Source organism: Monodelphis domestica, chromosome 2 (genome assembly GCF_027887165.1).
Source record: "Monodelphis domestica isolate mMonDom1 chromosome 2, mMonDom1.pri, whole genome shotgun sequence".
Lineage (NCBI taxonomy): Eukaryota > Metazoa > Chordata > Mammalia > Didelphimorphia > Didelphidae > Monodelphis > Monodelphis domestica.
In genome coordinates this window covers 338,776,801-338,789,065 of record NC_077228.1, presented here as the reverse complement: position 1 = coordinate 338,789,065, position 12,265 = coordinate 338,776,801, and the positions used below count along the sequence as shown (strand labels likewise).

General features: G+C 34.9%; 1 protein-coding gene across 16 annotated transcripts in view; it reads left to right on the top strand.

Moving 5' to 3' along the window:
- SNAP91 (synaptosome associated protein 91) overlaps nucleotides 1-12,265 on the top strand; it is a 183,865-nt gene that overhangs the window by 86,838 nt on the left and 84,762 nt on the right. For all 16 annotated transcript variants that reach the window (XM_056818557.1, XM_056818555.1, XM_056818547.1 and 13 more), the window contains exon 8: nucleotides 10,902-11,008. In XM_056818557.1, the coding sequence (XP_056674535.1) occupies nucleotides 10,902-11,008 (107 nt within the window). The remainder of the gene's footprint in view (nucleotides 1-10,901; nucleotides 11,009-12,265) is intronic.

The window sequence follows — 12,265 nt, the reverse complement described above, 5'->3', positions numbered from 1 at the left end:
TCTCATAGCCCTCCAACATTGAACTTTCCTATCTTTTCTTATCTTTGCTAATTTGGCAAAGGTGTAATACATCAGAATTGTTTTTAATTTGCATTTTACTATAGTAATGTTGACTAATTTTTCAGATATTTTTGATAATTTCTAATTAAAAAAAAAACCTTTATGTTCTTCGTCTGTTTGTCTATTGGGGGCAGCTACGTGGCTCAGTGGATTGAGAGTCGTGCCTGGAGTTAGGAAAACCTAAGTTCAAGTCTAGCATCAGACACTTACTAGTTGTATGACCCTGGGCAAGTCATTTAACCTGTTTGCCTCAGTTCCGTCATCTGTAAAATGGGGATAATAGCCCCTACCTCCTGAGTTGTTCTGAGGACTAAATTAGATGTTAATTATAAAATGCCTAGCAGAGTGCCTGGCATATATACACACTATATAAATGTTATCTTCTATTATTATTGTGATCATTATTATTAAAAAGTTCTTCATCTTACAAGGTTGTCAATTCCCCATTAATTCTGGATGTCAGAATTTTAGGGGAGATTTCTTTTTTTTTTTTAAACATTATTTTATTTGGTCATTTTCCTACATTATTCATTGTAAACAAAGATAATTTTCTTTTCCTATACCTCCCGTAGGCGACGCGCGATTACTCTGGGTATCACATGTGTCCTTGCTCCAAACCCATTTCCTTGTTGTTGGTATTTGCAATAGGGTGCTCATTTAGAGTCTCTCCTCAATCATATCCCCTCCACCCCCGTAGTCAAACAGTTGCTTTTCCTCGGTGTTTTTACTCCCACAGTTTGTCCTCTGCTTGAGGATAGTTTTTGTTTGTTTTGTTTTTTTTCTCATAGATCCCTGCAGATTGTTCAGGGACATTGTAAAGCCATTAATGGAGAAGTCCATTACGTTCGATTGAACCAGTGAACAGTGAACTCTGTGTACAATGTTCTGGTTCTGCTCCTCTCATTCTACATCACTTCCTGGAGGTTGTTCTAGTCTCCATGGAATTCCTCCACTTTATTATTCCTTTGAGCACAATAGTATTCCATCACCAACATATACCACAATTTGTTCAGCCATTCCCCAATTGATGGGCATTCCCTCGTTTTCCAGCGCTCTGGGTGGGAGCGGGGATGGTCCTGGGACCTTCCTTCTGTCTTCCCCTTAAACCCGAGTATTCTCGGATTTCAGCTTTTTGGGGGCGTATGTTTTGAATTAAGTCCAGCAGGAGGGTACCTTGGCTCTGTCTTCATGTTAAATTTCTTTTTCAGTCCTCTAGGAGCATTCAGTTTATGATCGGTTAGGAAGGGTATTCAGAGGTCTGAACTTCTGCTCCTTCTAGGCCTCCATCTTGACTCTGCCTCCAGAAACACCAGGGGAGATTTCTTAAAGCTAATATTTTCCCAATAAATGTCATTTTGTTTAATGCTTTCTTTTGCTATGTTTTTTTCCCCATTTGAATTAGTTTATTTAGTCAATTTAGAACATTATTCCTTGATTACAATAATCACATTATTTCCCTCCCTCCCCTCCACTCATCCTTCCCTCAACCAACACACAATTTCATTGGGTATTACTTGTGTCCTTGAACAAGACCCATTTCCATGTTGTTGATGATTTCACTAGGATGTTCATTTAGAGTCTACATCCCCAATCATATCCCTATGATCCATGTATTCAAGCAGTTGTTTTCCTTCAGTGTTTCTACTCCCAGTTTTTCCTCTGAATGTGCATAGTGGTTTTTCTCGTGGATTCCTCCAAGTTGTTAAAGGTCACTGCATTGCCACTAATTGAGAAATCCATTACATTCAATTGTACCACAGTGTACAGTCTCTGTGTACAGTGTTTTCCTGGTTCTGCTCCTCTTACTCTACATCAATTCCTGGAGGCTATTCCAGTTCCCATGGAATTCCTCTACTTTAGTATTCCTTTTAGCACAATAGTATTCCATCACCAACATATACCACAATTTGTTCAGCCATTCCCCAATTAAAGGACATCCCCTCATTTTCCAATTTTTGGCCACCACAAAGAGCACAGCTCTGAATATTTTTGTCCATGTTTTTTTCTTATTATCTCTTTGAGGTACAAACCCAGCAGTGTTATGGCTGGATCAAGGGGCAGACAGTTTTTTAGCGCCCTTTGGGCATAGTTCCAAATTTCCTTCCAGAATGGTTGGATCAATTCACAACTCCACCAGCAATGCATTGATGTCCCGACTTTGCCACATCCCCTTCAGCATTCATTACTTTCCTTTGCTGTCATGTTAGCCAATCTGCTAGGTGTGAGGTGATACCTCAGAGTTGTTTTGATTTGCGTCTCTCTGATTATAAGAGATTTAGAACATTTTTTCATGTGCTTATTAATACTTTTGATTTCTTTAACTGAAAATTGCCTATTCATATCCCTTGCCCATTTATCAATTGGAGAATGGCTTGATTTTTTTGTACAATTGGTTTAGCTCTATAAATTTGAGTAATTTAGACCTCTGTCAGAGGTTTTTGTAATGAAGATTGTTTCCCAATTTGTTGCTTCCCTTCTAATTTTGGATGCATTAGTTTTGTTTGTACAAAACTTTTTAATTTTATGTAATCAAAATTATTGATTTTACATTTTGTGATTTTTTTTCTAGCTCTTGCTTGGTTTTAAAGTCCTTCCTTTCCCAAAGATCTGACACGTATGCTATTCTGTGTTAGCCTAATTTACTTATAGTTTCCTTCTTTATGTTCAGGTCATTCACCCATTCTGAGTTTATCTTGGTGTAGGGTGTGAGATGTTGATCCAAACCTTATCTCTCCCGTACTGTCTTCCAATTTTCTCAGCAGTATTTATCAAATAGCGGGTTTGGGTCCCAAAAATCGGGGATCTGTGGATTTGTCAAAGACTGTCTTGCTGAGGTCATTTACCCCAAGTCTATTCCACTGATCCTCCTTCCAATCTCTTAGCCAGTACCAAATTGTTTTGATGACCACTGCTTTGTAATATAGTTTGAGATCTGGGACTGCAAGGCCACCTTCCTTTGTATTTTTTTTTTATTATTTCCCTGGATATCCTTGATCCTTTGTTCTTCCAAATGAACTATGTTATGGTTTTCTCTAATTCAGTAAGAAAGTTTTTTGGTAATTCAATGGGTATGGCACTAAATAAGTAAATTAATTTGGGTAGGGTTTTCATTTTTATTATGTTAGTTCGTCCCATCTATGAACAATCAATGTTTTTCCAGTTGTTTAGATCTAGTTTTAATTGTGTGGAGAGTATTTCGTATTTGTGTTCATATAGTTCCTGTGTTTGTCTTGGCAGATAGATTCCTAAGTATTTTATATTGTCTAGGGTGATTTTAAATGGAATTTCTCTTTCTAATTCTTGCTGCTGAACTGGGTTGGAGATATATAGAAATGCTGATGACTTATGCGGGTTTATTTTGTATCCTGCAACTTTGCTAAAGTTATTGATTATTTCCATTAGCTTTTTGGTTGATTCTCTAGGATTCTTTAAGTAGACCATCATATCATCAGCAAAGAGTGATAACTTGGTCTCCTCACTGCCAATTTTAATACCTTCAATTTCTTTTTCTTCTCTAATTGCTACTGCTAGTGTTTCTAGTACAATGTTAAATAATAGAGGTGATAACGGGCATCCTTGTTTCATTCCTGATCTTATTGGGAAGGCTTTGAGTTTATCCCCATTCCAGATGATGCTTGCTGATGGTTTTAGATATATACTGTTTACTATTTTTAGGAAAGGCCCTTCTGTTCCTATACTTTCTTTTCACTAGGAATTTGTGTTGTATTTTATCAAAGACTTTTTCTGCATCTATTGAAATAATCATGTGATTTTTGTCACTTTGCTTATTAATATGGTCAGTTATGTGGATGGTTTTCCTAATATTGAACCATCCATGCATTTCTGATATGAATGCTACCTGGTCATAGTGAATAACCCTTGTGATGACTTGCTGGAGTCTTTTTGCTAGTATCCCATTTAAGATTTTTGCATCTATATTCATTAAGGAGATTGGTCTATAGTTTTCATTCTCTGTTTTTACCTGCCTGGCTTTGGGATCAGTACCATATTTGTGTAGTAAAATGAATTTGTAGAACTCCTCCTTTGCTTATTCTGTCAAATAATTTGTATAATATTGGGATTAGTTATTCTTTGAATGTTTGATAGAATTCATTTGTGAATCCATCTGCACCTGGGGATTTTTTCTTAGGGAGTTCTTTGATAGATTGTTCAATTTCTTTTTCTGATATGGGGTTGTTTAGGTATTCTATTTCTTCCTCTGTTAGTCTAGGCAATTTAAATTTTTGTAAATATTCATCCATATCACCTAGATTGTCATATTTGTTGCCATATAATTGGGCATAATAGTTTTTAATGATTGCCTTAATTTCCAATTCATTAGAGGTGAGGTCTCCCTTTTCACCTTGGATACTGTCAATTTGGTTTTCTTCTTTCCTTTTTTTAATTAGACTGACCTGTACTTTTTCTATGTGATTTGTTTTTTCAAAGTACCACAGCTTCTAGTCTTATTTATTAAATCAATAGTTCTTTGACTTTAAGTTTTATTAATTTCTCCTTTGACCTTTAGGATCTCTAATTTAGTCTTTATCTGAGGATTTTTAATTTGTTCACTTTCTTGTTTTTTGAATTTGCATGCCCAATTCATTGACCTCTGCCCTCCCTAATTTGTTAGTATATGAACTCAGGGATATAAATTTCCCCCTGAGTACTGCTTTGGCTGCATCCCATAGCTTTTGAAAGGATATCTCATCATTGTCTTTTTCTTCAATGAAGTTATTAATCGTTTCTTTGATTTGTTCTTTAACTAACCGGTTTTGGAGAATCATATTGTTTAATTTCCAATTAATGAATTTTTGGTTTACCTTTCCATGTACCCTTACTAATTATTATTTTCATTGCATTGTAATCTGAGAAGGTTGCATTCATTATTTCTGCTCTTTTGCACTTGTTTGCAATTGTTTTGTGCCCTAATACATGGTCAATTTTTGTGAATGTACCATGTGCTGCTGAAAAGAAGGTGTATTCCTTTTTGTCCCTATTTATTTTTCTCCACATATCTACTAACTCTAATTTTTCTAAGATTTCATTCACTTCTCTTACCTCTTTCTTATTTATTTTTTGGTTTGATTTATCTAGTTCAGATAGAGGGAGGTTTAGGTCTCCAACTAGTATAGTTTTTCTATCTATTTCATCCTTGAGCTCCACTAGTTTCTCCTTTAGAAATTTGGATGCTATGCCATATGGTGTATAAATGTTGAGTACTGATATTTCCTCATTGTCTATACTGCTTTTTATCGGGATGTAATTAACTTCCTCATCTCATTTAACTAGATGTATTTTTACTATGTCTTTGTCAGATATCATGATTGAGACTCCTGCCTTCTTTTTATCAGTTGAGACCCAATAGATTTGGCTCCATCCTCTTACTTTAAACGTATACGTATCTACCTTCCTCATGTATGTTTCTTATAGACAGCATATGGTAGGGTTTTGGATTCTAATCTATTCTGTACTCACTTTCATTTTATGGGTGAGTTCATTCCATTCACATTCAGAGTTATGATTACTAGCTGTGTCTTTCCCAGAATTTTTATTTCTACTCCTGGTCCTGCCTTTTCTTCTTTCACTATTTCCTTCTACACCAGTATTCGTTTTTAATTAAACCCCCCTATTTCCCACCTTAATTTTCCTTCCCTTTCTACCCCCCTCCCTTCTTATTCTTCCCCCTTATTTTCCCTGCAATCTTTCTAAAAGTACCCCCCCACACACCTTCTCCCTCCCTTGTACTGCTTCCCTCCCCACCAGTCCATTTGTTACCCTTCTACTCCCTTATAGGGTGCAAATCTATTCTCTGCCCCCAATGGATTGGATTATTCTTCCCTCTTTGGGTCAGTTTCAAAGCACGTAGGAGTTGAGTATTTCCTATCTCCAACCTCTTTACCCTTCCAGTGTATCGATGTTCTCCCCCCTCCTGCCATTAGCTTCTTTGTGACATATAAATTTACCCCGTTTTGTTTCTTTTCCCATTTCTTTTAGTATTAACCTCTTTTTTTAGCTCTAGTTATATACATATATATATTTTTTATATATATATATACACACACATGTATATGCATTTATGCATACATGTATCTATACACCTATTTATATGTCTTGTCATTTCATCCTATACATTTTGTCACTGTTTCTGCTAAGTGTAATTCTTCTATTTGACTAGGTAATAATATGAGTTTTTAAGAGTTACCAATGACCTCTTTTCTTATAGGGATACATATCATTTTAACTTATTGAGTCTCTTAAAAATTTTTTTTGTTATTTTGTTTTTCTTTTCCCCCTCTTTTTAAATTACCTTTTGATGATTCTCTTGAGTTCTGTGCTTGGACATCAAATTTTCTGTTCAGGTCTGCTCTTTTCTTTACGAATGCTTGGAATTCTTCTATTGTGTTGAATGACCATGCTTTCCCCTGTAAGAATATAGTCAGTTTTGCTGGGTAGTTGATTCTTGGTTGTAGACCTAGTTCCCTTGCTTTCCAGAATATCATATTCCATGCCTTTCAGTCCTTCAGTGTGGATGCAGCCAGATCCTGCATTATCCTCACTGTGGTTCCGTGGTATCTGAATGATTTCTTCTTGGCAGCTTGTAATATCTTTTCTTTGTTCTGATAGTTTTTGAATTTGACTTTAACATTCCTGGGTTTTGTCAGTTAGGGATTAAATACTGGTCTGTGGATTCTTTCAATCTCCACTTTCCCCTCTTGTTCTAGGATATCAGGGCAGTTTTCCTGAATAATTTCCTGTAGTATCATGTCCAGGCTTTTTCTTTTGTCATGATCTTCTAGTAGACCAATGATTCTTAAATTGTCTCTTCTCGGATCATTTTCTAAGTCCTCTGTTTTATGAATAAGATGCATCATATTTTCCTCAAATTTTTCATTCATTTGGTTTTGTTTTATAGTGTCCTGATGCTTTGTGATGTCACTTAATTCTAGTTGTTTTATTATGGTTCTTAAAGACTGGATTTCATCCCTGGCTTTTTGATCATTCTTCTCCTTCTGGTCTGATTTTCTTTGGAGGTTATCTTTCATTCTCTTTACCTCATCTCTCATCTCTTTTGCCTCATCTTTCATCTTCTTTGCCTCATCTTTCATCTCCTTTGCCTCATTTTCAAGCTGGTTGATTTTTGGCTTTCAAGACACTATTTTCTGTTTTCAGATAACTTATCTTAGTTTTTAAATTCTTTTCCCAATTGTCTTCAGCCTTTCTTAATTGTGTTTTGAATTGCATTTTGAGTTCTTCCAAAGCCTTTATCCAATTTGCTGGGATTTCTGCTTTATTGCTTGCCTCCTTCTCTGTTTCGTTTGCTCTTTGTTCGTTTTCTGTACAGAAGCTGTTTATTGTAATTTCTTTCTTCATTTTCTATTGTTTGCTCATATTTGCTCCTTCTTTGCTCTCTGTATTTATCTGTGCTCTTGCTCCTCCCATTTTTTTTTTTGGTTTTGGGGCTTTCTGTCAGTCTCCCCTCTTGGAGTTTTGTCAGATCTCTCAGTGCAGTCTGTGGGGAGGGGTGTTGTAGTTTGAGCTTCCCTGTCCTCTGGAGGTTTTTGATTGTATTAAAGTCCAGCAGTCTGTGAGGGAGTGGTGTTGGAACTTGGGCTTCCCTGACCTCTGAAGACTTTTGATGGGATTAAGTTCAGCTGGGTTGGGCTGGGTGTACTCTGAGGCCAAAACCTCCTGGAAGGCTGGAGCAATATGGAGGGTCTCTGTCACTCTTACCAGGCTGCCCACTCTGTGCTCCCTCTCCAGCTCCTTCCCCGCCACCTATGTTTGAGGCTCTGAGCCTGGTACAGTCCTACCTGCAAGGTATAACCTCCATACCAGTGCCTTTGCCTGCCAAGAGGTTCCTGCTGCAGCTGGAGGCTTAGTGCTCTAGGTGGGGGGGAGGGATCCTGGGATTTTCCTTCTGCCTTTCCCTTAAACCTGCATGTTCTCAGATTCCAGCTTTTGGTGGGGCGTACCTTTTGAATTGCGTCCAGCAGAAGGGTTCCTTTGCTCTGTCTTGTTGTTAGGTTTCATTTTCAGTCCCCTAGGAGCATTCAGTTTGTGATCGGTAAGGAAGGATTTTCAGAGGTCTCAACTTTTGCTGCTTTTATGCCTCCATCTTCACTCCACCTCTTTGCTATTTTTTGATTATGCAGAACCTTTAATGTTTTAATTGAACTTGGTATATTTTGTCTTTTATACTACTTATCTTCTCAGTCTAATTATGAATTCTTCTCCAAACCCTAGTTGTGCAAGATACAAGCCTTGAGGGAACAGCTGGTTGACTCAGTGGATTGAGAGCCAGACCTAGAGACAAGAGGTCATAGGTTCAAATCTGGCAGCCACTTTCTAGCTGTGTGACCCTGGGCAAGTCACTTGATCCCCATTGTCTAGCCCTTACCCTCTTCTGCCTTGGAACCAATACACAGTATTGATTCCATGACGGAAGGTAAGAGTTTTAAAAAAAAATACAAGCCTTGATTCTTTTCTGATTCTTTTTCTATTATGTTATGAATTTAAATCACTAGTATAAAATATTAATCTAAAATAATTAACTGTAAAGCTGCCATACAGTTTTGTAGCATTTTTAGTTCAATGGAGATTCCCTTTGCCATTAGTTTTTGCTTTGGGTTTTATCAAACAGTATGCTACTAAATTCTGTATACTATATGCTACTATGCTATATACTTTTATTTCTATGTTTTCCTTCTCTAATCTGGTCCAGTGTGCTGCTTTTCTTTTTTCTAATAAATATCAGGTATTTTTTGCTAATTACTTTGTTTAATTTCTAATCTGATAATGCTAAATCCATTTTATTCTTATTTTCTTTTCCTTTCCCTTAATATTGTTAATCCTTTCTATATCTACATGTGTTTTAAAAATAGTTTGTATTATTCTTTTAAGTATTGCCTTTGGTAACTTGGTATGCTAAACTTGTAGATTCTATTGCACAGACCAGCTTGAATGGCAAGTACTTTAATTGGTTGTTTAGATCTTTATTTCTATGAAAAAATTCATTTGAAGGTATATTTTTAAAATAATTTTTTATTGAAAAGTTATTTTTATATCACCTTCATTTCTGAATCAAACACTTCTCTACCTAGTGAGCCATCCCCTATAACACATTTTTAAAAAGAAGGGGGAAAGTGGGTTAGCAAAATTAGCCAACCTAACCTTTCAAGTTTGGCAGAAAGAGGTGATACTTCAGAGGTTTTTTCAAAAAGTATTCTATACTTATAGCTCCCCATGTAGGGAAGGAGAATAATTTTCACAATTCTTCTCCAGAATCAAGCTTATTCATAATTAATTACATGATGTTAAATTTTCCTCTTTTTTTCATTTTTACTTTGCTGTAGTCATTTTATATACAGTTTTCTGGGTTATGCTTACTTCACTGCATCAATTCTACATTTTGCCTTGCTTCTCTGAAGCTTTCACATTCTTTATTTCTCAGTACATGGCAATATTTCATTGGATTCGGGTACCGCAATTTATTTAGTCATTCTTCAATTGATCGGAATTTTACATAGGTTGATGTGTCCCAAGGGTTTTGTTAGGTTAATTTCTAGATATTTAACATATTTTATTATTTCTGGAAGCTGGATTCCACAGTAGTATCAAATAATGGACCCGTAGTCAGGAAGACTCATCTTCCTGAGTTCAGTTCTGGCTTCTAACACGTTCAAGCTTTGTGACCCTGAACAAGTCACTTAACCCCATTTGTTTTCATTTCTTTACCTGTTAAATGAGCTGAAGAAGGAAATTGCAAACTACTTGAATATCTTTGTCAAGAAATCCATAAATGGGATCATAGAGAGAAGGATATGACTAAAAACCACTGAACAGCAGTTGTTATTTTCAGTGGAATTTTCTTATAACTTGTTCTTTGGCATTTAGTTAGAAATATATGAAAATATTAATGGTTTGTGGATTTATTTTTGTTTCCTACAGTTTTAAATTTCTTCAGTGATTTTTCTTCATTCTAGGGTTTTCTGATTCACTTTCATTTTTCAGGCAGCTAGGTGTCAAAGTGGATAGTATTCTTGACTTGGAGTCAGTAATACCCAAATTCGAAAGAGGCCTTATACACTTAGTAAAATGTGTAACTTTGGGCAAGTCACTTAACCTTTTTAGCTCAATTATAAAATGACAATAGCACTCACCTTACAGTTTTGTTGTGATGTGATAATGCTACGCCCATTTCTTTTATACTTTGTATACTTTAGAGTGATATGTAAATGCCATCTGCCATTATTATTATCTTTAGATGAGATAATTTTTCCTTCTACAATGCCCATTCATATTATCTTATTTTCTTTTTCATGTCACATCATCAATACAATTTATTATACTATGTTCTAGCATTAGTGAAGAGAAAGAACATCTTTCTCCTATAGTTTCCTATATTTTTTCTTTGCAAGCAATGATTAACTCTTGGTTTTAGAGAATTTTTTTTTTTATATATTGAAGAAAGATCCTTTGGTTCAGTTTTGAGAACCAAGTGCTTTTTACATTTTTTAACATAAATGATTTATCTTTTCAAAAGTTTTTTCTGCATCTCCTTATATGATTTTTAAATTTTAATAAATTATTATCCCAAGAGTTTTCCTAATGTTGGTCCTTTTTCATAATTGGAATTTATGGAATTATTTAATTTACTGGTTAAGTGAGGGCAAGTAACAATGAAGAATTAAAAGTCTGACATAACCCAATAAGGATAATGCCTAAATATGTTTCAGTTTCTCTTTTACATGAGGGTCAATTTTGCACAACATTAGAGTATAGTTAAATCTAATACTTTTGTTTTCCAGGTTGCTAATTATTTTATCTATTATTCCTAGAAAAATTTTTTGAAATGAAGAAGGGGCAATGCAAAGATGCCCTAGAAATTTACAAACGATTTCTAACTAGAATGACACGAGTCTCAGAATTTCTTAAGGTTGCTGAGGTAAGTAATGTTAAATTTTATTATGAGTAAAGTAAAAGTGCAATGTATATGAGGAGACAGATTATATAGCAGCACTTAAAATCAATCCCCCCAAAATAATAGGAGAATCACAGCATCTCACAATTGTAAGGAAACAAATAATCAAGATCAACTTGTCATCCAAAGATGAAGCCATTGCTTCTGTGTAGCATTTTTGACAGAATTGACCTAGATGTCCATTTTGAATACTTATAGTAACGGGAACCTTATATGACTCTTTGAGAAGAAGTTCATTCCCTCTATGACCAGCTCTAACTTTTAATATTTCCCATGTTGTTTACATGTACTTCCTTGTATGAGGTGGTATATCAATCTGCTAAGTGCTGACGCTATAGGGAAATTACCTATTTACCAAATGTGGCATTCATCACTTTGCTGTTTACTTAAGCATAATAGTGGAATGGAATGAAAGACTTTTTAAAAAGTAGATGTTTTTCTAATATATTAAAAATTCATATCCATTATCCTTCAGGTTTTTTTCCTTTATAGTTTCTAAATAATAATTTAACTTTGCTTGAATGATTACATGGTGATTTTATTATTATTATTATTTATGTAGATGTTCATTTCTTTTGAAAGTATTTAGGATATTTTATATTAATATTTGAGACCTCATTGCACATATAATACCAGAACACTCACTATATAAATATAACTCAGATCATCCTAAAAGCCATTATTTGTTTGTTTTTTGGCTTAACATGTATGCATGGGAGTACAGATGATAACAAGGCAATATTTTAGAACTATATAGATTTTTCAACTTAGAGAATATAATTTTTAGTTGTGTATTTCTGAAAAAATTCTTTAATAAGTGATGAGAAATAAAAGATTTGCTATTCTATTGTTAATTGTTAATGATAACATTTTATCAGCAACTCATTTTAAAGTTGAAAGATATAATTAAAACTCAGATGGGAGAACTGGAATTTAAAATGGTCCCAACAGGCTTCATAGTGGTCTAAAAAGATAAGATTTGATAAATGCATAGCCTACTACTTAGAGTTAGGTACATAGCTAGATATTTAGGAGTCTTAGTAAACTAAAAGCTCAGTGTGATTCAACAAATCAATATGACAGCCAAAATGTAATGCAACTTTAGAGTATACTCATGGAGAGATAGTATCTAAAAAAAAAGAGGTATGATAGTGCTGTTCTATTTTAGCATAGGCATTGCAAAAGACAATGAAAGGAAATTATAATGATTTTAGCTCATTA